Source organism: Scardinius erythrophthalmus (genome assembly GCF_964197995.2).
Source record: "Scardinius erythrophthalmus genome assembly, chromosome: 16".
Classification (NCBI taxonomy): domain Eukaryota; kingdom Metazoa; phylum Chordata; class Actinopteri; order Cypriniformes; family Leuciscidae; genus Scardinius; species Scardinius erythrophthalmus.
Window position 1 is genome coordinate 9,079,153 of NC_138236.1, and position 27,233 is coordinate 9,106,385.

General features: G+C 38.0%; 1 protein-coding gene across 1 annotated transcript in view; it reads left to right on the forward strand.

Annotated features, from left to right (window-relative positions):
• Nucleotides 1-12,290: 12,290 nt before the first annotated feature.
• Nucleotides 12,291-27,233, forward strand: part of LOC308703819 (neural-cadherin) — a gene marked incomplete at its 5' end in the record, with an annotated part of 121,012 nt that continues 106,069 nt past the window's right edge. The window contains one exon of the mRNA XM_081387752.1: nucleotides 12,291-12,978. Within this exon, the coding sequence (XP_081243878.1) occupies nucleotides 12,291-12,978 (688 nt within the window). The remainder of the gene's footprint in view (nucleotides 12,979-27,233) is intronic.

Consider the following 27,233-nt stretch of genomic DNA (forward strand, 5'->3'; position numbering starts at 1 on the left):
TGACAAACTTTTAAGACTAGTCTAATCAGTTTATGCAACTGGTCACTGGCCAAAACACTGCCAGCTGTGTTTCTCAAGAAGTCTGACCCAAGTCTTTCGCTGTCAGGCAACTCGGTCCCTCTAATTTTACGTTTTCTAACTTTAGCACTATTTTCTATCTTATAAATCCTAAGTGGGCACAAAAAAAGTGCTGTTGAGTAAAGCACATGACTGCATCATTTTATAGGGATTAGTCCAGGACCCAGTGGAAACAAGAGATTAACAAAACTATTTGCTTATCAATGTGAAGAGAATATTGTCTCATTTACTATCTTTTTGTATATTCTGTTCTGCTCTGTTGTTCTGTTCCCATCTCACCTCGACTGTTCTTGTCTCAGTCTCTTCTCGTCTCGTCTCGTCTCTTCTATGGAGGTTCACGCTGTAGGCCAATAGACCAACAGGCACGTCATGCAACTTTGGACTAACAAGCTGAAGGCTTGTCACAGACACCCCCACCTGAAATGAAGTGTAGTAAGCCCAGCAGCATTTATGTGTGTGTGTGGGTCGAGCTCGGCTCTGAGTGTCAGCTGATGTTTCACATTAAGGCTGCACAGAGACACAACCCCCCCTCAGCCCTCTGTCCAAACTGTCACATGGCAATCTGAGAGCAATCAGACCCGGAGAAGGCCACATGTTCTCTTTGAGCACCAGTGCTGCGCTTGTCTTCCTGTTGCAGGTACCCGCTGACAGCCACAAACGCTGCCTGATTAGCCTGCTTCCTCCAGGGTTTTCTTTTCCTCAGGGCCAAATAATGGCTGGCCTTGGAAATAATTGCTCACAATGAGCGAGGCGCCAACACCGAGCTTTAATATCTCTGTCCTTCACTACCGTGTCTTTCCACTAACACTCTCGCAGGTCCTCAGCCATTTAATCTCATTGGCCTTAATGGAACTCCACAGAAACGTCAGTCAAGCGAGTTGCCGGGTGCCAGGAGTCGATCGAAGATGGCTTGGCAGACTTAGAAAAAGGGGAGAATTGTTATTGTTTGTTTACTTTCCAGTGGCATGCATTTGGATGGATTTATTCAGTGAGCTGACCACAGGCTAGAGGTGATTTACTTGGATTATTCCCAGACTCCCTCATCGGGACTGTGACTGACAAACAGGGAGCAAAGTCAACTTTAATACTAGTTAAGCCAGGTTGTCTTATGAATCCGGAACCCTTTTTTTTCTGCCCTGTCTTTTTCTGGCTTAATATAGTACCAGTGTGTGTGCTGCAGCAGAAAGAACTTGAAAACTTATCCACAAAACTCCAAAACATTGCATTCTGGAAATCTCGCTCTGAGGGTTCTTTGTTTGTCCAGGGTTCACAGGTTTACAGTTGGCCTTTTGTTTTCGAGAAAGGTCAATGTCACATGTGGTTGTCATGGGCTCTGACAACTCTCTCTAGAGGGGATAGTTCACTCAAAAATGATAATACTGTCATTATTTACTCACCTTCATGTCAAAAGAAGAATCTTAATACAGCTGTTTTCCATAAATAACAGATGTTTATAAAAAGTGTTTAATTTGCTTACATACACACTACAGTTCAAAAGTTTGGGTTGGGAAGATCTTTTATTGCTATTTTTACTGTTTTTGGTCAAAAAAGTAATATCTTAATATGATTACAATTTAAAATAATTGTTCTATTTATAATACAATTTATTATTTATTTGCTCCAGTCTTCAGTGTCACATGATCCTTCATAAATCATTATATTATATGCTCATTTGGTGCTCAAGAAACATTTCTTATCATTATCAATGTTGAAAACTGTTCTACTGCTTAATATTTTTGTGGAAACTGGATAGTTTGATCAATATAAAGTTTGAGAGAACAGCATTTATTTGAAATATTTGCATAATTAAAAACGTCTTCATTTTTCATCAATTGAATTGTCCTTTCTGAATGAAAGTATTAATTTCTGTTTTAAAGTACAATTCCTTACTGAAGTAAACTGGCTGTCCAACAGTCATTTGTTCAGATTTGTCCAAATGTCTTTTCTTCATCTCTGACCCTGTCCCCTCTTCTAACCTTAAAATTAACCCTTGAAATCCTAACAGTTCAAACCTTAAACCGTATCCTTTACCATAGCTTTTAATTACTGGTCATTCATGACATCTCATTGTGAGATGAGATCAATATAATCCGATTCCATTCACAGTGTTTTGCAGGATGTGTCTCTAGGCATCAGTATTTTAATAGTGCTTCACAGCAATATTAACACTCAGAGTGTAGATGTTTGTATTTGCTGCTTAGTGTTCATAACTTAGAAGGTTACACCTTGTTATTGATGTTCCTGCATAAATGTGCTTTTATTGCAGTGGCCTCAATTATTTGTGCTGCTGTATTTTCTGCGGCCATCTCTACTGTGAACTTGTATTTTCAAACGATATTATAATCAAGGGAAGATGTGGACTCGTATGTAACACAAAAATACAAGACACAAAACCCACAGTGCACACAGATCCCTCTTTAAGTGTGTTTGAAAATAGTCAGGTGCTCCATTTTTGTCACAGATGCAAAGAGGAGACAGTGGCGCCCTGAAAAGGGGGCAGAGAGCACGTGTCTGCTTGAAGTGAGAGGAGCGAGTGAGTCACACAAAAGCTTGTTTGTGGATGTCGCAGCAACAATGCGGCCGCGCTGAGTGTATTCAGGCATACAGGGATGCACCGAGACAGCTTGTTTGTGAACAGAAAATGAGACTACCCACATTCTGCGAACACCAAACCGCGTACACAACTCTAGGCTCTCTGTGGTGCTTTGTTAAACCCACATAGTGATGAGGTTTTATAATTAGCCCGTTCCTCCAAAACAAAATGCTAGCCGTTCTTGTTTTTGCCCTCCGACCTTTGAGGTGGGTTTTTTTTTTTTTCAGGTTGCTGTTGTCATAGCATTTGTCGGGAGTTTTTTCTTTGCTGTTGTTTTTCAGACTGACATAAAAAGAAAAGGACATCAGATTCTGCAGAAATGCTGGCTTATGTGGCTCTTCCTATTCTATCATCTAGGTTACATGCAAGAACATCCCCTTTTTCATTCATTAGCTGATCATAACATCAGTTCAACTTCAGAGTGAGGTTTTTTTTTATTAAGTCATTATCTGATAAGAATGCTAAACAGATTTTTCGTAAGTTAATTTCTTTAGGTGTTGTTTTTTTAATGAGTTGGTGCACCTTTAAGACATCTTGGACATCCTAATTCAAATTCTGTGTCAAATTCTCTCAAAAAAGAAGTTAATTCAAGTGTGCTATTAGTATAGCCTACTTCTTTTAAACTAAAAATAATAACGTATGGGCTACTTTCAGTCTACTTTTAAGGGACTTCTCAGAAATGTACTTAAATTTACACAAGTATACTGTACTTTACTTTTACTGACAGAAAGTCTCTATTTGGCCTATACTTGTACTCAATCTTTTGATCGAGATATAGTTCAAAGTATAATTAAGTATTCTATATGTAGCTTGCAGTTGTTTGCTCGAGTGGCCTATTAAATACTTTTTTCACATATTTTTACATAATTTTTTAGATATATGTCTTATAAACTTACATTGTTTGAAAACATTGATTTATTAGGAAAACCGATAGGCTTACGTTTCTAATACGGAGTATGTGAATTTATGTGTAGTCCACTGGTAGTGAAGGAATTAACCTCAAATCTTCTTAAAGTACAGTTAAAGGTATATTTCATGTATAAAAATGAATACCTAGGAACATAGTAGGCCTATACACTTGATGCAAAAATTAAATAGTAAGCTATAATGATGTTGAGTTTACTTAAAGAAAACTTACAAGTATAAAACTATAAAACTAGTTTACTAAGAGTATACTTCAAAGTGTACTTTCATAAACTTTCATAAAAAATTTGCTATTTAACTAAACTATCAGTATACCTATAAATTAACTTGTTGTATAGTTGCAGTACAAACGAAAAACATAGTTGTAAACTAGTTGTGTACTCAAAGTTTAATACTGTTACACTTAAAGTATACTTAAAAGTATATTTTATATACTAAAAAGTGGGCCAATTTTGTCCCAAACAGCATTGAAATAGTACACAAGTATCTACTAGATCATTGATATGTACTACATATTTAAAAAATATACTTGAACTTTTCTTAAGTATATATAAAATTAAGTAATGGTTGCTTATAATCAGTTTTTTTTTTTTGGAAACCATCATACTTTTTATTTTTTTATTTTTTTTATTATAGAAAATTCAAATAGAAAGCTTTTATAACATTATAAATGTCTTTACTGTCAATTTTGATCAATTTAATGCATCCTTGTTAAATAAAAGTATGCATTTTTTATCATGCTAGCACACTAAAGTAAAGCCAATAGCGTTGTAAACAAAAGAACAAAGATTGATGCAATTCGTGGTCAAATCTCTGTGATCTTGAATAAGACATGAATGTATTTTTATACACCCAGTTCTAATTGTCAAATTTCTTCCAACAATAGAGAAAGTTTTAAATTTTTTAAGAGACGATTTTAGCTGAGAGTCTGTGTAAAAAGCTTGTGCTGATGAGGGGAATTGCCTGGGATTCGCCACAGGTACAACAGATGATCATTTGTCTCAGATGATACACTCTGTCACAAATGGTTAAGCATTAACTGGTTTCAAGGGGGCTTCTAAATGGAGCAGCCAGAATTAGAAGGGGCTTTCATTGATTGCAATCAGAGGGAGTTGGGGGGAGATTGCTGGCACTCTAAGTGGAGGAGACACTGTGGAGAAATGGTTTGGAGGGCGCTGTACTGAGAACAGCGTGCGTGTGGCACAGAGAGAAAAACAACACTGATTGTCCATAAGACATGAGGCAGGGCGCTGATGGCAGAGCTGCCGGAGTCCTGATTGAGTGATTTGCGTGGCAGGCGGCCAGAGAGATGGAGGTACATGTTGGGCACAGGTGGCACGATTAGCGGTGCATGGCTCGGCACAGCGACACCTGCTGGCCATCGATGAAATTCACCCTGCTTAAAACAATAGCTTAAACCAGTCTAAAAGCTGTCTTGCTGGTCTGCCTGCCTGATCAAGTTGGTTTGTTGACTGGTTTTAGAGTGGTTTGTACACTTTGCAGCTAAACACTAGCTTGGCCAGGCTTGGAGACCAGGTTGAACCAGCATCTCTTCATGTTTGGTTAGATATCTGGTTAGTTATTTTACTCTTAATTCACATTCAGATTATAAAATTGCACATGTATTGTTCAAGAATAAGACTAAGAATATGAATACTTTTTGGGCTTATACTATTGACCAATAGATGCGCTTGTGATCAGGTCCTGCTCCAGCTTTGAGATGTGAGGATGGCCAAGTGACTTAAAAGTTTACTAGTTACTTGCCCTGCCAACATTTTCGCTGGCCCACAAATAAAATAAATAGTATTTTAATAAATAATGTTAAATAAAGACATGTAAACAGTCAGCAATAATATAAGAATGAATAAACAAATTACAAGCAATAGCACAAATAAATACAACAACAAAGATACTGTATTCAGGTACGAAATACTTTAATGTATCCTGTAATCCTATTAAAACAGAAGTTATTCAGTCAAGAGCAGAATTGAACAGAGATTTTATTTTTTATTTTATTTTGTTCTTTAATTAACGCTAATGACACAAGACAGTAGCAGTATTATTAAGCTACTGTCACTTTAAGACCAAATGCACGGATCTGACACATCAGATTTTTTACCCCCAACTGTTTACGTTCCTTAAAACTTTTTAATTTAACTCAGTTTAGACTGTGCTTACGAGGATACTCGCCAAAACTGGTATTTTGATGTAATTTTATGTATATACCATAGGGCCAGGGTGGGCCAAGCTCCTGATTGTGGAGCCGGGCCTTCTTGTGATCGGTTTTTATTTTTAAAAATGTCAGTCAAGCAAGATTCAAAAGCATGACCTCTCTCTATTAAACCAGGAAATATTCCACTCATCCCCAGCAGCTCAGATGAGGCACTCTGACCCCCTAAGGTTGAAGTCTTGTAACGCCCCTGGTTTGGTCCAAAGTGATGGTGATTGGAGTGAAAGGAAAGCTGCTGTCACAGGCAGAGGGCTGGAGTGTAAATCTGTTGAGAGGAGCTGAGAGGTAAGGACACATGCATTAGGACAAGACAGGCTGTCCCTCCATTGGAGACAGAGAGTGATGTTCAACCATGGGAGATTGATGAGCTGTCTCTACTCTAGCAATTGCATAGGTCACAGGAGAAGAACGGTGTCATTCTCTCTCTCGCTCCCTCTGTTTTTGTCGCTCTTTCTTTATCGTGCTTCTCTCTTTATGTTCAACTACGCATCATCTTTCACACAAACCTATGTACCTGTGAGTCCCAGATGTCAAAGAGCACATCTCTCTGGTGTGATTTTTGATGACTTGAATTGGGCCGTAGGAAAGAAAATCAGAAATTAGATCTTTTTAATATACAGTATAAGTTAATGTATAGCAAATAGAGTCTTTTGTAGATTTTTCAAATAGGATTCTTTTTTTCTCTGTCCTTCATTGATCAGACAAACAAATAGTCTTGGCCCAAACTTGTGCCATTTTTGGAGTCAGTGTTGCTGAGTTTTGCTAGCTCAGGTTTGGCTGGTTAGCACCTGCTCATAGATGCTGTAACTACACAATCGGGACCAACAAAACTTTCTCCTTTGACAGCCATTCATTTTTGCAGGCAACATATAGCTAATATTTTGTTATATTAGATATTTTTTAACAGATTAGGATCCCCTCACCCAATGAATAGTCTTTTGCAGGTATTATAGACCTTCAAACAGAGCCACGATTTAAAAGTTCTGCGAAGCCACAGCATTTACACATTTTGGGCAATTGACCTACAAATGGATTACTTATTGCTGTCTCTGGATAATAAGATGGATTATAATGATTGACAGTTTTCCTCTGGGAAAGCATTAAAGTAATTTGTTTTGTAGGGATGCAAAATATATGTATTTTCAAAAATGTTCTCCATTTATTAGTGCTAACAACTTATTAACTCTGTTAAATGTAATCTTTATCAAACCTTAAATGAATATTCACTTGTAGCTTTTACAGTGATTGTTTTTAGTGTTTTATTTAAACAAATTTAAGACAAAATTTTATTATGATATTAAAATAAAATATCGGCACTGGGTTATCTAAAAATGCTTCTAAAAATGAGCCAACTTGGGTAAAACTGTAGAAAGTTGTAATGAGCACACGTTTGCACAAGAGAGAACAATACAGATGCAATAATGATGGCATGAAGCCAGAGGAAGAAAAGAATGCAGGAGATGGATTTGGAAATGACAGAGAAGAGCTGGTAGGAGGACGATGTGACAGAGAGAAGCAGCTCTGCAGACTCTGATTTAAGATGTTATCACTAGAGTTGCGGGGACGGGCCCGGGGACCGTCACGTCTGCCTTTCTGTCAGTGAGCATATGAGGAACCAGTCAGCAATCTGATACACCAGACAGGAGAACAGAGACCGATTCTGTGCACACAGAGAGGAGATGGACGAGCAGGGCTACTCTAGCTGTTGAATAATTCTTTCTCTGTCTGTGATACAACAGGGGCGGAGGCAAAATAAATCCACCTGGCATTCATTTGACTGTCAAGTTCTCAGATTAAAGAGAGAGTGCAGGAAGGATGGAAAGAGAAAAGAGAGAGCACAGATGGAAATGAGGGGGAAACGAGCCAGTGATGGCAAGAGAGAGAATTCCTGTCAGTTCTGGTGACCTTTGACGGAGAAACTCAAGGTTTGCGAGATTGCCGTCTTTCCTTCTGCATTCCTGTCACTTTTTCCTCAGAGAGGCATGCCAAAATATGATGAAAGACTGGCGTGAGTGGCTGTGACATGACATTCGACACCGTCAACTCGAAACCCATTCGGCTGTCACACGCACACACTGCCTCTTGGGGTAAATTGCTGTAATTTGTGTTATGCTTCTCAAAGAGAGGTGAGGAGGAGGAGGCGGGCTGCAGTGGGAGCTTTCATGCTTAAACGAGTCTATTTGACTTAAGAGAAATGTGCAGGTGATTGCTTTAATCCATTTAAAGCATTCACACATCTTTCAGCTAGCGTTCCGAGCACACCGCACCATTCAGATGGTTCTTTCTCTTGAAATCAAGTAAATAGTGACATTAACATATTTCTGAGAGGTTATGTCACGTCATATCTTGTATATATTCTGTATTATGGGAATGATTACGGTAGAGGTATGACAAGGTGAGGCACATGTTGAGCTGATGGGAAGGAGAATAAATATATCCATGTGTGGATCTTTTGTTTTTCCACCTTGCCTCATCTTTGGCACTGCACTCATTCATCACAATTGACAAAGGTTCAGCGCACATCTGAACACAATATGGACACGTGCACAGCACTCAACCATCATCCAAGGCCCGTCTCTCTATAGAGACATTAAAGGAATAGTCCACCAAAAGGTCAAAGTTTGGTCATTGTTCACTCTTTCTCATATCATTTCAATCTCATATGACAGCACTTTTGTTTGGAAGAGGAGTAGGACAGGGAATCAATTCACATTTCCCAATTTGACTTGATTCAGATTCACAGGCTCTTTTTTTCTTAAATTGTTTCCGTTTGATTCCATTTTTATCCATTTGGATAAGTTTCAGTTATATTGTCCATTTTGCTTACCATTTTGGCACTTTATTAAAGTGGTATACAAATTAACAACAGGGCCCAAAAAGTATGGAGTTCAGTATTGAACCAATCTGCATTGTTAATAATTCATTCAAAGAACTTCCTTAAAAGAGTGGTTTGTTCATCAGTCAAATTACACTGAGTTTTTTTCCACCAAGGCCCTGTTTACACCTGGTATTAAGATGCATTTTGGTTGATCGGATCACAAGTGGACGACGCTAAATACAGGTGTAAACAGGGACTAAAACATTTTGAGCTTGTCCATTTTCAACCACTTCTAGAGGTAGTCGAAAACGCATTCGACTGGATTGCTTTCGCAGTGTAAATGCTTGGTCGAATGCATTCGAACAGCCGGAAAAGACCGCCTACTCTACGCCTACTCTCCGCCTACTCTCCGCCTACTGACTTAACGCACAAACATTGTGTAAAGTGCGCAAGCCAAAGGGCTTTAAACTTTGTCGACTGAAGACCCAAGTTTTGAAGACGAAAAACGTACCAAGCACATTGTTCTCTCACCAATCCTGATTTCTAACACACACTCACAGTGTTCGGCGTGGTCTTGTGGCTGTCAGAGCAGAAACAAAAGCTGCTGCTCTCCGTATGTTTTTCTGTCGTCTCCTCCGGACGTGTTCATATGTAAATTGCGCAAGCTTATTTTGTTCATTAGTTTTTTTTCAAAAAAAAAACAAAAACATACATTAACCCGCCCATAGGACAGAAGTGGTTGGAAGTGGACAAAAGAGACGGATTAAAACACCAGGTGTAGACGGGTGTGTGTCTCCCTCGTCTTTGTGTTATCCAATCCAATCAAACTAAAATAAATCGACCAAATCTTAATACCTGGTGTAAACGGTGCCTAAAGATCTGGCCAATAACAGTCATTTACCTAGCCAACAGAGGAACACAAACATCCTCCAAAGCTTGTCTTTTTGTATTCCACAGAAAAAGGAAAATCATACGGGTTTGGAACAACGGATTATAAGTAATGACAGTATTTTGAATGTTTTCCTTTCAGTAATGAAAAGCCTGGACTGTTTCATATTTTTGCAGAGTGACAGAGAATTACTTTAAAACCCTGAAATTTTTTGAATCATTTTGCTCCTTTACAGATGCCCAATAAAATGGTTACAGATCCACAAAGAGCTGAGGGGAAAAAACAACTCTGTAATGAATCCCCCACTACAGAATCCATAATAGCACTCATATCTGTTAATTTCATTTCCATTTGAAAAGCAGTTTGATTTGAAAAACATTGTTACACATCAAAAGAAGGAGACTGGAATCGGGCCCATCCTATTCATCTCCTTGCCTTGACAATATAGACAATACATGCAGTATGTGCCCATTATGCGTTTCTATGATGGAACATCACGGAAAACCCAGCACTTACAGACCAGCGCTAATTACCAAACTGAAAAGGAATGAAAGGGAAAAATGAAATGTGGTTTAATAAGAAAATAATTATGATCAGGAGTGTGCAATCGTGAATTGACCCCATGGCAAAAAAAGGTTTTGCTTGCAATACAAAGCGGCTTCATTTATTACCATACGGATTGCGGAATAAAATATTCTCTAGCTCGGCATTGTAGCACCAACAGCAGGATGTTTGAAATCACAGGCTGATTTGTTTCGATCTTACCTGTCTGTGCATGTCCATTGTGCCTCAAACTGAATCCATCAGCCAGATGACATTGAGTGAGGGGTGGATACTGGATATGGAATCTACCAGCATGGCGGCTGAAGCTATAACCAGCCAAACCTTGACCCTCTGTCTAATAGTGTTTCAGAGCAGCCATATGAAATATGCCACCCAACAAAGGCATAATGCAGTGACTATGGCAACAGTGAAAATGTCTTTAAAGTTTTTTGATTACATTTTGATTGATTTGATATCAAATTTCTTTGAATCCATAAAGTAACTGATAGTAAAAAGTAAGCCTTGGCTAGCTAGTTGGCCAGACTTCTTAAGATATGGGTGTTGACCTAGTGGCTGTGTTTATGGAACTGCTGTTATTTCATCATAATTAAATTGTAGAAAATGTGTGGTTACAATATTTTGCCCGTTGTAGAGCAGTAAGTTGCACGGCATGCACTTGTCAAGGGTGGCATATCAGTCTTTGGGTGGAGATGGATGAAGGAATTTGGAAAATGTTTTCGGTTGGAAAAAAACTACCACATGTTGGTAGTGTTGGTAACACTTTAGTTTAGGGTCCAATTCTCACTATTAACTAGTTGCATATTACTAGGATATTGGCTGTTTATTAGTACTTATAAAGCACATATTTATGCCTTGTTCTGCATGACCATATTCTACATCCCTAATACCAATAATACCCAGACTTAACAACTACCTTACTAACTATTAATAAACAGTAATTAGGAGTTTATTGAAGCAAAGTTAATAATTAGTTGGTGAGAATTGTACCCTAATCTAAAGTGTGTCCTAGTGTTCTGGGAAATTTCTGTGAATTAAGCATTATTCTGTCACAATCCATGCAGACACTTAATTGTGTTTCTGCTGTATCTCAAAAGACCCCCATGTAACTGGCACATTTAAAATCCTTGTTGTTAGTCTGAAGTTGAATGGCAGGTTACTTACCTTGGTGGTCCTTTGCTGATGATCGAACAATGGTTAGATTCTCCATCGGGTGGCTTTTGTTTTTATATATATATTTTTCATTTAGTTTGTTTAGTTGCTTTTTTTTTATCTGTGACATCTTATATAAATGACTAGTTGGGATAGTAAATTATTTAAGGGTGCTAAACAAAGCTGCAGTGATTTAATCAAAAATACAGTTAAACAGTAATATTGTGAAATTTTATTTCAATTGAAAATAACTTTTCTATTTGAATATATTGTATAATGTTATTTATTAATGTGATGTCAAAGCTGAATTTTCAGCATCATTACTCCAGTCCTCGGATGTCACATGATCCTTCTGCTGATTTGGTGCTAAATAAACTTTTCTTATTATTATCAATGTCAAAAACGGTTGTGCCGTTTAGTATTTTTGTGGAAACTGTGATACATTTTTTTTAGGATTCTTTGATGAATAGAAAGTACTGTATTTAGTCCAATTTGAAACAACATTTTTTTTCTAACAATGTAAAAGTCTTCACTTTTGATCTATTTAATGTGTTGCTGAATAAAAGTATTAATTTGTTTAAAAATATATATTACTGACCCCAGTAGTAATGTCGCTGTAAACACCATCTGAAAGGAATACCCATTGTCTTTTCAACAATTTAAACTGCATCCTTGAAAACTTTACTTACTTTTGACTATTGAAAGCTGCATATCTATTTAAATTTAGTGGGAGGGTCTATTCCTCCAGGCCGACCCCTCCGTCACTGTGATTGGCTCACATTTTGAAGGCGGGGCCCTGGGTACCACATGGAGATGCTGTGTATCGGTGGATGTGGGAATGAGTGAGAGCGTGGTTGAATGATGCCGGTCGAGGAGCAACACACAAAACACTGACATATTGTATTGAAAACTTAAACCGTAGATAGTGTGCAAAAAGCTAATTTATCTTATTTAATAGTGGCTTGGGCTACATTTGTAGCATGTTATTGATGCATAAGGGATAAAAGTCAGATTTTAAGGACAGAGTGGCAGAATTGATGGAATAATGAGGGCGCACTTACGGAATCCGACTTTTTTCAGATTTCCTACTGCATGTTTTTTAATTATTTTGATTGCCATTCCGTTTGTGCATTCGACTGTTTTTTATGGACAAACTGAGGAAAACGCACCGCCTGGAACTGTTGTCGCTGGGTTTCTTTTTCCTCTGGAAGACAAATGCAAAAAATCAAACTTGCCTGGACTTGAAACAGTTCTGACAGGGGAGAACTCGTCGGATTTCTCTCTTGAATATCTGGACAACACAGGATTCGTGTTAAAAACCACCAAAACTTTTGACGTGAAGTCCAAATCTAGCTATACGTTGATCGCGCGCTTGCCGCGCTGCATAGCAGAAGAAGTGGCGGTTAAAATTGAGATACTTGATAAAAACGACAATACACGACTATTTAACGTAACAACTGACATAATAGATATTCTTGCCGATGTTAAAAGCCGAGTTAGGAAGCCAAGAGCCGTTTCTGAAGCAGTATCCTACACCGTCACAGTTTCTGAAGATGTGAAAGTCGGAGACTTGATCTTTACGGTACCGGACCAGAAGTTCGAGAAGAAGTGGTTCGAGGTGGTTTCGGACGGACACTCGCCGATTCAGATAGAAAGAGACTTGGGACGCGTGTACTTAGCGCATCGTTTGATGTCAACAGCCGAGGTCATGGTTAAAATCCACAACATGAGAGGTATGTTCATAGCCTTTTTAAATTCACAGTTCATGCGTTAAATTGTGTTATTTAAAGGGATAGCGCTCCCAAAAATGCAAATTATGTCATCATTCACTTCACAATGCTGTTCAAAACCTGACTTTATTTTCACACAAAATGACACGAGACTCCAGTCACCATTCACTTTCATTGCACCTTTTTCATACAATGAAAGTGAATGGTGACTGAAATTGTCTTTCTGCCTAACGTCATTTTAGTAGCCTAATGACAGAATTTGCATTTTAGGTGAACTGTTCCTTTAAGTTTGCATTCGATTTGAAAACTGACCACGACCATGTCCATAAAGGAGAGCGCATCGTCTTGGACCATCGATATTTTTATCTTTAAGGGGGTTATTTGTTTTTTTCACTGCGCCTCACAGCTTCACGGAAGAAAATCCACATACAATAGGCTTATGCAATACAATATTCAAAGGAATGCGTCATAATGAGTTTTTAGTTGATGGGATGCTGCATATGTGGTGTTTATTGTAATGGTATGGTAGGCCTACATCTCATAGCTTAGCTTGAATGATTGTGAAACAGATACATTAGGACATGTTGGCTGAACTCAAATGAGATCACTTTGTATCATCAAGTAACTGGGTTCAAGTGAACATAAATGTTATGGAGAAAGTCTTCTAATTATGACTAAGAGCTTATAGCTTAAGTGGTTGAGGTCATGCAGGTCTGATTTCGTTAATCAGAGCTCTAAAAGCAAACCTTTATTCAATGTTTGTTTGGGGTAATTAGTGATATTTATTCACCTGGAAGTCACCAGACAGCACATGTGGTCTCAAATACCTTTGCTGGGGCAGATGTGTAGGCCTAGTTGACGTTGGGGGATATAAATGTTTGTTTTTGCAAGCAAAGGTCCCAGTCCATCACCTGAGTACACCATTGGGGTTGTTTGTGATTCTGATTGAGGTCATCTCTGTGATTGTTTGACAAAGTGAATTCAGAGATCGGATGAATATACCTCTTGGCATGTTTACTGAAATTGCTCCTCTGAAAAAAATGGTGCCACATGTTCCCTTGAAAAGAGAAAATATGTAGTATGTACATTTCTGTAAAGTTTTCCAAATCCTTTGAGGAATGTCTTTTGTAATGATCTCGCATCTACTGATTGGAGAATTAGTTACAGGATAATTTAAGTTGTGATGAGAGCTTGTAGCCTACCTCTATCATCAACAGTGAACACGTGGCTTTTTTACACTTAAGAATCTATGGATCATCTGCCTAACATATGTCTAGACTATGGGTGGGCAGTATGACCAAAGTCTTAGAGTTATTTTATTTCTTGTATACATGAGGATATGAATATTTTTGCTGGAAAATCTACACTTAAAAATAAAGGTTTCAAAATGGGTGTTTCACAGCGATGATATAGAACTTTATTTTTGTAAATTGTGTAGGCTATATATTAAATAAACATGTTGCATGGTTTGTTTTTCTTAAGATAATTTAGTGAAAGATAAGCTACTTCATCTCATTTGATTATTTTCACTTATTTCTTCATTCTAGCAGTCCTGTCCTGTAATTCACAGATTTGATTCCGATAAGCTATTTAGTAGATTTCGATTCCATTTGATTAAAATATTATTTATTTAGGAATCTTTTAGTTACACGGTCCATTTCGCAGTCTTTCAGACTGATTTAAACTGGTAATTTGTCTTTTAGAGCTTTTTGCATATTTTTGATTCACTTGTAATTTTTTTCGTGATTGTGGGACTACACTGGTTGCGTTTTTGGCATGCTCTGTCCATTTTTGTCATTTCACCAACAAAAATACTGTCTGGGCTGCATTTTCTAATATCCTAGTCTGGTCTACAAAGACCAGAACAGGTTTTGTTTTATCCTCTCTGTCATTTCAACACTGCCCTCTCTTTAAAACACTACAACACAGTGAAGTGTCCTCTCCACTCTTCTGTGAGAATTCAGCACAATGGAAACACAGTCCTGTTGGCAGTACAAGAGGTTTGTGTCTCATTTTCGGAGGCAGTTTGAAGGACTCTCTCTCTCCAAGCACTTGTTTGGTGAAGTCAAGCCAATGCAGGGTCTTCTGGGAGACAATTATTTTTGAATCCATTGTGTAGCCTCATGCTTGCTAACACAGTCCGTTTGAGTGCTTTTGGGACGTCGCTGTTTGTTTTGTCCCGTTTATGTGCAAAGTTTGGATGAGAAAGTCCCATCTGTGTTAACAGAGTGAAGACATACTCACTCATAGTCCCTGTACTCTTTGATATCTGACTCAAAATTTTGCTTCTCTTGGTAACAACTGCACAGTTGGATAGATGCACACCTGATTTATGCCAGACATTTTTCAATTGAGATTTTCCTTTTGTTGAAATTTGGATTGAATTGTAAATAGCAGTTTATTTGTTCTTGTTGCCAGCGTCTTTGCAATACAAGATTTTAGCACGCACATAAAAATGAGGTCTGTCCTGTATCAATATATTTGTGTTCTTGATTCTTTTGATATTTTTTGTATGGTTGCAATAAACATTTTATCTGTCTATCCAGTTTCCTTGGAATCGAACCCATGACTTTGGCACTGCTAGCTTCATACTCTACCAGGAGCACTATATGCCCTCAGAATATCTGTTATATTATTGGCCTGTCACATTTGTATAACGGCAGTACTGGATGAGAGACACCAGTATGGTTGACTCACCCCAATGTCACTTGCCATTTAATCAAGAAGTCACTCATAGAGCAGAGAGGCTTAACAGTTTGTCCTGCACAATTAGCATTAGCATTACTATGCAGCGCACACAGTCGGGACCGCGGGCAGCTTTCTAATCCTCATAAAGACCATCCCTGTGGTGCCTTCATTGGCTTGGTAAACACTGATAATGGTTTGCGTGCTGTACGCTTTCTTCTCTTTTCCAGCCTTAAAGAATCCATACACTCATGAAAGTTTAAAAAAGCCTTACGAAGAACAACTTTATCTGTCTCTGAACACTGTATAGTCTGCTTGAGGAGCTTGTCTGGAGCAGTGGTGGGTCAAAAAGAGGAAGCAAGGGTGAATGATTGGGTGCATGTTTGACAAAAATGACAAGTGACAGTCGGAAGTCAGCTGGTGTTTACTTTGAGTGCACTGCAGAAGTGCAGATACACTTTTTAATGCATGTACGTGTATGTAATTAGATAACTTTTCTCAAGTAAGTTATTACAAATTTACACCATAGCATCTGGGTCATTCTATCGCAAGTGGTCCAACAATTGTAAATTGGTTGGTTGACCATATTTTTTTGAGTAATTACCTCTGTGTATTAATATTGCAAAACCACCAGCTTTTTTATTATTATTTTACTTGGTTTAACAACAGTGGCCATCTTTGTGTCATGGCCCACTACAAGGTATACTACATACAGTATGAACATTTTGCACGTTCTTGTTCTTTAAACTTAAGTCCAAAGTTCCACTTAATTTCCATTTATAGGGTCAATTTATAATGGGAAGGGTTCAAGTTTCCCTCATTTTTTAATTTAAAAAATATGACGATTGATGATTGTGATTTGTGTGTAGATAAACTTATACACATGGGGAAAAAAAACCTCTGGAAGAGCATATTTTCATGGTATAACATATATGTTATGGATGGCAAACTATGTTGTCAGGTCAATACTACTATTGTTTCTCTTATGTTGCCAGAAATCAGCAACTCTCAATTGAAAATTAATGACGTTCAGCCACTTTGCCATTGCAAGTTATTGTGAATGCTGGTGTCTAATGACTGCATTATTAATGAACCTCAACCATCAGTACATGGAGTTTCCATCCGGCTTCCATTAGACATTTTCACCCTCGGTCACCTCATGCATGTCAATAAAAGCAAATCAAAAAGGGCCCAGTAAAGTGCAAGGGCATAGATCGGTGACCTTGCATTCACAGTGATATTCACAGCTTGAGGCAGTGTTGTGGAGTTCCCTTTGGCTCAAGACCCATTATATTCCAATTGTCCTTCTCCCTCCGAGCTCAGAAATGTTGAGTGTACTTAAGTTGTAATTAGGGGCAGCTTGCCCTTTTGTCTCCTACGTGCACTTGATTTGTTTTGAGTATTGCCTCTTCTATCACACACTAGCCTAGCTCAAGCTGTGGACACCCAGGTCAGGTGCAAAGTCTGAAAAAATAAACACATAGCCTATTCTTTGCTATTCAGGAAAGAAAAAATACTCTATGCATGTATGCGCCTTACAATTGTGTGGACCCTCAATTTAAATAGCAAAGCTGAATTTTCAGCATCCAGTCTTCAGTGTCGCATAATCCTTCTGAAATTATTATAATATGCTGAATTGGTAACCAAAAACATTTCTTATTAAATATTTCTGCTTAATATTTTTGTGGAAACCGTTACATTTATTTTTCAGGATTAATGAATAATTTCTGTGTATATTTTCTGTGATCAATGAAAAATTTTGATCATTTTAATGCAACCTTGATGAATAAAAGTATTAATTTATTTAAAAAAAAGAGAACAAACCTTACTTACCCCAGACTTTTAAATGGTAGTGTGTATATATAATATATAGTTAAATAGTCAATATGCACCACAAATAACAGAGGAATTCTATATTAAAGCAGCAAGTTGGGATACACTTTAGTGTGAACCTTGCAGAGTAGTGTGTGAACCAGAGAGGGCTGGTAAATGGCAGGTTGTTAATTTGGTCCTCACAAGAATTGAGCCATGAACCATCACCCTTGAAAAGCACTTAACCCCAGGTTACTCCAGTGGGATTGTTCCTGTAATAAGCCCATGACAAAGTATTGGAACAATAAACAATATGAAATGGTGTTGTTGTTTTTATATGTGAGAATGAGAAATATGAACGTTGCAGATGGTTGTGATGGCCGCCCTGGGCAGGTGATTAGAGATGTCACTCATTAGTCATCTGAAGAGATGCTCACTTAGGCATGCTGTCAGTTTGAGGAGGTTTGTTTATCTGTAGTGGTCCATTAATTACTTCTACATCACTTATGCACTGACAATAAATCCATAAGAGAACAATGACCCACTCTCCTCTCCTGCCAGACACCTTTTAACTAAATATAACTCTTTAAATATTTCATCAATCACCTGTCATCAGATCATAATTCTGGGGAAAGTTTTCTTTTTGGAATCTTCTTGTCCCCTGTGCCCTTCAGTGACGCATTCAACCGGCAGAAGGAATTCAAATGCTCAGAGGCATCTCAGACCACCCGTTTCTCACCCGTTAGTTTGGTTTGTACAATTAGTCCTTTCCCCATCTGCTGTGGTTAGCCTAAGGACCTGACCATGATCCCCTGCTCTAGAGAGAGGGACTATTATAGCAATGTGCACAGGAGATTTCACCCTGCGCTGAGTTATTCTGAAGATCACACATTGCGCGCGGGGTGATGGGCGGTTGTTTGAGACGAAGCGATTTTAATTGTGCCTTTAAATTCATGCTGTTGCGAGTGTGTGTATGTAAGAAGTTCAGAGACCGCTGCAGGATATACTATTGTGACGAAGCCAAAGCTTTACAGAATGATCTTTTTTGGTTGTAAATGAAGCCCTGGAGAGCTGTCTGGGTCAGTTTGAATCAGTGTTACTGAGGGCTGAACAGGGCCGGTGAGAAAGGAGGATTTGTGTGTATTTTGAGTGCTGTTGCACGCATATGTTTATGTGGTTTTTGGCGTGTGAGATCACCCGTTAGTAAAGTCAAAACTGTCAGTTATTGTCAAGTCTGCTACTGAAGGACAAAACAGTATTTTTGGTTAAGGATGGGTGGTATGCATGCTACAAGTAGCTTTACATCATGGTAACAGGATATTCATGATTCAATAATATTTACTGGACATAAGTATGAAAATCATTTATTAATTTATTTAAATTAATTTATTATATTATTTTTTATGTATACATTTACATATATTTGTATTTTTTATTATATATATACAGTATATATATATATATATATAGTAGAATAAATACAAATTAAATAAGTAAATATACTGTATATGAAGACTTCATAAAAAAGCCACTAAATGCCACCTCCGTCACATATTAGATGATATTGAGCGAATGCTCTCTGCACATAGTATGTTTCTCAAATACTTTCGCTTCAATTCAACTTTCGCTTCTATTTAATTATATTTTAGTTTGAGAACACTTTATAATAAAGATTCATTTGTTAACATTAGTTAATCTATTAACTAACATTCAATATCAATGAGCAATACATACGCTACAGTATTTATTAATCTTTGTTAATGTTAGTTATACAAATACAGCTGTTCTCTGTCTATATTGTACTCTATTGCTCAGTTTTTCTGCTTGTTGTTTGTTTCTGTTTTGATCTCTCTGTCTGTACCCTGTCCTCAGAGTTAATTGAGCTTCATGCCAGCATGGCAGGCCGCCTGTCCATTGTGGTATAATAGTTTATTGACAGGATATGTAGAGTGGCCCAGAGCTATGGTGTTTTTTAATGATGAATTAGGGCAAGGTCGTCAGAAACCCCCGTCCTCTCGCCCTGTGGTAAACTGCACCAAGCCTCAGCCACACGGGGCTCCTGTTTCAGCCTCAGTTTTTGATCTTAATTGTTAAATTGGTCACGCTGACTTGGATTTATTTTAATTCCTGGAGAAGAACGCTGTCACTCCTCTTCCCTCCCTCCCTTTCGGAAATCCCTCACTTTCACGGCAAAAGAAATTGCTTTTCAAGTGCATTCAATTTAAACCTTCCACTGTGGGATTTCAGTCACAAATTTATTTATCAAAGCTGACGATCGGAGTTTCGGCTGATTGAACTGATATCAGTAAGCTGGGGGCTTCTGCCAATGTGAGGTTTTGATTCGTCTTTCAATCTAGCTGAACACTCTTCCATTAAGAGATCAATGAGGACGAACTGTTCCCTTTTGTGTGGAAAGTGCAGTCACTGGAAAGAATTGCACAGTGCTTATCATTGTGTAATAGCCCTTGGAAATATAAGGTGAGATGTTTGCCATTGTGATTGTCCACCTGAGAATAGTGCAGCTTTTTTGTTTTTTACCACTTTAGACCACTTTAGTATCAGTCGTAACATCAGGGAACGAGAGTTACATTAGTAACCGAGACGTTTCTCAACTGGTGGTTTGTGAGATCGTAATATAAAATAATATTCCAAGTCAATAAAAACGTAATAAATGAAATTAAATTACATTTTAATAAAATTATTATAAAATAATAATAAACAATTTATATATAAAATAAACATATATAAAATAAATATTTTATAATACGCCGCATTTCCATTACCCTTCAAATTGCGCAAATTGAAATTGCGAATTGAAAATACGCTTAATGGAAACACATAATTTTCGCAAAAACTCCCATTTATCGCAAAAAAGTTTTTACGCTCGCATGAGGTGGTTTTCAGGCAATTCGGAAAAGAAATATTTCGCAAAACTGCAATGGAAACAGTTTTTGCGCATTTACAGGTCACCTGACGTAGATGACGCGGTGTGTTTGGACAGAATACGAGACAGTTCTTTATTAAATTTATAAAAGACAAAATAATTACAGGAATACTGGATTCTAAACCTCAAATAAATGCCACAATCAAGACCTCGATGCAGAAATGAGTGAGAAACACCCAGAAACATGTGAAATATGTGCCGCTCTCAAGTATAAGGGTCGTTTCTTATCATTAATGATTGGATAACACACATACGTCTCCTTTGATTAGGCCTAATAATAATGGCTAGTGCAGTGGCTGGGATATAGTACATAAACCTACCAACGTCCGTTGCCATGATTTTTGGAATGACTTTACTTATCGCGAGAGGAAAAAATTAAGTTTTAGTAGCATAAACATCGGTTAATGGAAACGCCGTCATTTCGCAATAGTTTTTTGTCGACATTTAGAAAAAAACGCAAAAGTTTTGCGCAAATCTGTAATGGAAACACACCTATAGAGAATTTGTCTGATCTTATTAAAATTATTAAATTAGCTTTAATTATTTGCAATAACAATGTGAATGACTTGTGACATTTATTATGTTCATTGAAATGGTAACTATATATATTTTTTTTTTGAGCTTTAGGGGGTATTTATAAAATTTTAAGTCAGAGGGGTTCAGCCGAGAGAAATATTGGTGACTCAATGAGTCCTGCACTCAGTCTAGAAACAATCTTCGTTATTCCATGGCATTAAGTTGATTTGAAAAGTGTGCAGATACTTTGTTAAAGTCATTTGACAGTCAGAGCCATTAACATGAAAATTGTATCTGCCGACCGGTTTGTGTGCCAAGCATTTCGATACAGTTTGTGGGATCAGCATGTTTTCTTCCTGTATTCTCTTCCTTTGTACGGTGGAAAATGAGAGCTCTCCAAAGCCCTGACACACAGTAATTATGTGAACTCTGTTTGCGGCGAGCATCTGTCTCTCTCCCCCCCCCCCCTCTCTCTCTTCTTCCTACAGTTTGCCTGCGTCTGCTGAATCTTGGCAACTGTCTGATGTCACCGCTAGAACACAAGCTGAATGCAACCCAAGGAAAAAGGACCCATTGCATACATTGTTAAAGGCATAGTTCATACAAAAATGACAATTCTGTCATTATTTTCTCAATTAAGCTGTTATTCATTTAAAATGTTCCTCTCAGACTGGACAGAAATACGGGTGAGTAACTAATGAGACCCGCAGCCTTGCAGAGGACAAGCGGTTTGGAGAATAAATGGATGGATAATAATGACAGAATGTACATTTTTGGATGAACTGTCACTTTAAGTACATGGAGTCTTAATTAGATCATTAAATATGTTCACGCTTGGGTTGCATTTGGTCTTGAGACCTGGTGGCAAAGAATTATCCTGATCTGCATTCCTCTCTTTCTTTCAGTCCCCCAGTACTATGACCCAAATATGCAGCAGGTTGTGAATGAACACCTGGGCCTGCGAGGCTTTTAGCCCACAACTGGAGGAACACCTGCGCCACACGCGTGCACACTCCAGTCTCCAGGAGTCCGACACCAGCTGTTCCTGGCTTGTGCTCTTGGAGCAAAGCTAGTGGGAGTGTGTAGCTGTAGGTGCCGTGCTGGTTGTCAGAGGAGACAGATCATTTTGATGAGGCGAACACATCAACATGTGTTGGAACGTTCATGAGCCAATGAACTATGATGGGAAATCAATATTATGTAAGCAATCACGGAGTCGAAAAGCTCTCGTGTTACTGTCGATTTCATACGGGGCTGTGGCTCAGTCCTAGATCATCATTTGCATATTGCTTTGCAGCTCCCTCTTTTGAAATGCCAACTTCAAAGAGCGAAAATAAACTTACAGAAAGAGGGACTCGTTTAAAGATTTAAAAGATGCAGAACTCAATTAAGCAAATACGCAGTGATTTATTAGGTCTGTACACGGCAGAAAATCAACAAACAAACACAGTTTAAGATTTTGCATTCAATTGGAGTCTGTCCTGGAGATGTCTGCAAATTGACTAGTCTTGTGAAATAAACACATACCCTACAGCACTGATGCTCGGCCCCATGGGTATAGTTTTCTAGAAAGGCATAAGGTGTGACTCAAAAGGCATAATTTATTCAATTTACATGACAAGTTTGTGAAATGGATATTGATTTGACTACATGAATCTTAGTAAAAAAAATACTTTTGTGGGGGAAAATAAAGGCTCATGCAGGATTTAAGGGGCGACCTATTGATTGCATACAGTTTTTTGTATTCCTGGGATTCGTTTGTTGTTGGGTTTTTAATTTCTTAGCATAAAACATAAGAAGATTTTTATTTCAAGCTTCAATTAAAACAATGAATGTGCTTGAACAATGAATGTTTTCTCAGGGTAAAGCTTTGGGAGACTACCTTACTCTGTTTCATCACATTTCAAGCCCTGAGGCCTGGTAGGTCAGTGCTTTTAGAAGTGTAACAGACGTAAGCCAGTAAGAGCTGTGCGTGTAAACCTAATTCCTCTGGCCTCAAGAGGCACGCCAGCGACTGACGCTAACAGCTATGGTCTTTAGCGTCTTAATTAGCGCGCTCGCCTTCCACGCGGGAGACCCCGGTTCAAATGGGGTCTCGGAGCGGGTCGAGTAGGACTGGTTACAGAAGCTGAAACCATCTTCACTGCCTGGGAAGACAGGTTTGGGTAATTTACCACTTGACATTCCCGTCAGGTGAAAACTTAACCCCATGGCCCCGTTTTAAAGAACATCTTGTCTGTTGGCTTCATTGAAGGATAGATCCTGTCATTTTGCTTTGAAACTGGTCTTGAACTGCAAAGTAAGAGAGATTCAGATCCCAAATGTTGAGTAGTTCGATTTGATGTGTGCAACTGCAGATCCTTGTCACGAATGGGGTCATGTGATGATTGATTTTTGATGGTACTCTTTTCTTTACTCATAATTGAGCTTCTTGTAACAAAATTTAAATTTAATTTTAGTTTCCATTTAGGATGTTGATAGTCAATTTATAATACTCTTTCTTGTAAACCTTTTTTTCCCTCTAGTTTTAAAAATTTTCATTTAATTTTTAGTGTCTGACTTTAGTGTACTGACTAACTGCCTTTGTTCTCTCTCCATATGTCCGTGAAGCCTGATTATTTATGTGATTTGGCTGATCATATTTTTACTTCTTAAAGGGATGGTTCACCCAAAAATGAAAATAAGCCCATTATTTACTCACCCTGAAGCCAGGTGTATATGACATTCTTCTTTCAGACGAATACAATCAGAGTTATACTAAAAAAATGTCCTGGCTCTTCCAAGCGTTATAATGGGTGTCAATGGGTATATTTTTTTGGAAGTCCATCAAAGCGCATCTATCCGTGATAAAAGTGCTCGAAACGGCTCAGAGGGGTTAATAAAGGTCTTCTGAAGTGAAGCGATGCGTTAGTGTAAGAAAAATATCCATATTTAAAACTTTATCGACTAAAATAACTAGCTTCCAGCAGACGGCTGTACGCAAGTCGACTTAAGCCAAAAGAGTATTCATTTTTGGGTGAACTTTCCCTTTAAGTGGGGTTGTGTGCTTTTACAAAACCACACAGCTTAAAACTTTAAAGCCACTTTGGAAGAAGTCTCTGTCTCTTTCACAAAACAGATGTTTCTCCCATCATCTCTAATGGAGTGCTAACAACAGAATCCCGCTACCATCAGCTCATGAAATCTGCCCAGCACAGACAGGAAGAGGTGCCCTAACCAGAACATTATGCCAGTCTGGTCAGCATGCTAACATTTTATGTGCACCCATTCTCCGGCACGTCCCACGGAGCCAGATTGCATAACCGGGATGTGATTGGAAACATGAAAGCTGCATTGTGTTGCCCTGAGCCATGTCAGATTCAATGCCAAATCCAAACGACAGTCAGAACCAAAAGCTCGTCCAGAAACGAGGGCAACACGTCCACAAGGCATTTCCGTATCCACAGGCAAATATCGCGCAACAAAAACATAACCAAAGGCTCTTCCTAACTATATCATGCCGTCTTGCTACTTTTGGCTGCCTAATTTCTCTATTTGATGCTGTTGTTACATCAGTTTACAATCCAGCACCTTAGCAGAACGAATTAATTATTAAATGTTTGATCTCATGTATTTTTTATTATCTTAAACAACATGCTCCAGCTTACTGGTTAAAACAAAGCACTGAAGACCAACAGCATTCAGTCTCAATTTAAGTGGCTTTATGTCAGCAGATTCTGTGGCTCTTTTTTCCAATAAAAAGGTGCTGATTCTTTATACGTTCTGAAAACATCCAAAGTAATTAATTGCAATCTTTGATACCACATCCTGGTCAGAAATTATAGCGAACAAAATTACATCGGTCTTGCTAGACTGATTTGTTGCTTTGAAAACTTGGTTCTAGGTCGGGCAGCACCACCCTGTCGTTGGAAACATGTATGCACATATTTTGCACTGAGCAGATGCGATTTCAAAGATTAATGGATGTGACTACAGGGGTCTGTTTTGTGTGAGTCTTATAGGCTATTTAAGATGCCTGTTCACCACACAGGGTATTAAGGCTTCATCTGCAGCTTGTGGAGTGTTTGTTGATTTATGAACAGGCAGAGGAAACTCAGTTAAACAGAAGGTCCCGTTAATGAGCAGACTGTGTGAAGTTTTAACCGTTTTCCTCCCTTGCTTAGAATATCAGGAAAGGTTCTGTCCTCACTTGAGCTTCACAGGAGTTTCCCGTGACCTATCTACCTTGTGTGTTGCCCAAGCTAGAGGCTAAATAGCGTAGCGCGGCTTCTCTAAAGCCTTTAATTCTGTGACTGGACCAGCAGGTTTTCTTTCGTATCCCTGATAAAGTGAGAGGGAGAGAGAAGGAAAGCAGTCACAGGAGATAGAACTCACAGTCGATCAGCAGAGACTTTGAGCATGTGAATTTTTGGTGTTTCACTTTTAAGTCACATTTCCAATAATTTTGCATTCATTTTGTTGTAATCTTTGTCATACAGAGCGTTTTTTAGCACTAGTCCAAACTGAAGATAGAAATGCTCAGTCAAGACAGTATTCTGACATTTTTACTTGGTCTGGCAATATTTTCATTGCCCCATCACATTTAAAAAATATATTTTTTATTGTTTTAGTTTCATAAATGCTAAAAAAAATATATATATTTTTCATTAAAACATTAAACAAGCTAGAAATGATATAGCCATTTAATAACTTCATAAATTTATAAAACCTTTCTATTGTTGAGCCTCGCATTAGCGTTTTTATCATTATCTGTGTGTCAGTAATACAGTGTTTAAATGAAATTTGAATTCATTATTGTGTCAGGGATTCTCCTTTGAGCTGTCCGTCACATGGGCTCTTATGTTTTTTTGCACTTTTTATTTCCTTTATTTATCTATTTATTTATTTATTATTAGTTTTTTTATTTTTTATTTGTTGAGTTAGAGGAGTGCATTAAATGCAAGACTTATAGAAGTACGTCTGTGTATTCCAAGGCAGAGAGTGCAGTATCTGGAAAGTTACTGGATGCTCTCCACATGTTCACTGTCTGTTTGGAGGCCACCCGTCACTGACCTCTGGCTTCGAGCTTCTGGAGGGAAGGGGACTGTGGGTGTCAGAGATGCAATGGGTCACCCTTCCTGCAGGGGAAATCTGAAACACATGTCTCTTTTAGAAGCTGTGGGGTCATTTCCTTATCTGTATGTCATTTAATAGTTCTGCTGTTTGGCTGCACAATATTTGAAAAAACTGCTCTGTTCATTGCACACAGAAAACAACGCATGAAATCCGAATTGAGTTCTGTTTCGCATCTTCTTGTGCTCGTATGGTTCGCTTGAATGTTTAAACTGACAGGACCTAAAACACACTCAATGGTTAAACTTTGCAATTAATTTGAGAATCACATGTGCTTCAAACCATGGGTTCTGGTTTGTACGGATCAACTACGATCCCTATACTTGACATTGCACATCTTCAAATGTGACTATCGCGATAACAATGCTAAAACGATATATCATGCAGCCCTATTCTGCAGTCTTTTATTTTATAGGTAGGTATGGTACATTAAAGTAATAAGCCAATCTAGGCTGTGATACTGATAACCAATTCATATTAGCACATTTTTATTTTACTGTACTTTACCATTGTACATTAGCTATGAATCTGGATCAGTCAATCTTATTTTCAAGATGTATCTTTCTTTTCTCATTTATTTCTCGGTCTATTACCTTTCCTCTCATCCATTGACTTACTTTGCAAGGAGACATAATCAATGTAGTTTACTGGCAAAAAGATTGTGACAGTAGCAAGCCAAGAAAGAGATAACATTTACCATTGCCATTCATTTCACACTTTTTCCCCCCGTAAGTGCTTTTTGCAGAATCTTTCATTACTCTTATAAACAATGATGAATAATTCAAGATCCTGTATATCATTTATAAGAGCGTGATGAGCAAGCTTGCATGATGTTTAATTAATGTTTTTAATATTACAGTAAAAGTTTTATGGAAAATGAAAGATTTTAACTGCATGGTCATTTAAAAAAATGTTTTACATTATACATTTGTAGAAGTAAAATTGCAAAAACTAACAAAATGATATTGTTTTCATCACTTTTGAACTAGCAACCACCTAGAGGACCCTAGTGTCACTTAGTAGCACACTATGAAAAAGTCAGAGCACCTTATCAACCTTCATAGCAATGCTGGGCAAGAACCTCTCACATTTATTTGAGAAAATGCATCACTTCTGTAATCTATTTATTATCTGTGATGACAGAAACAGTGAAGAAAATGGATCCTCAGAAGCTGAGAATGTGAGTTTT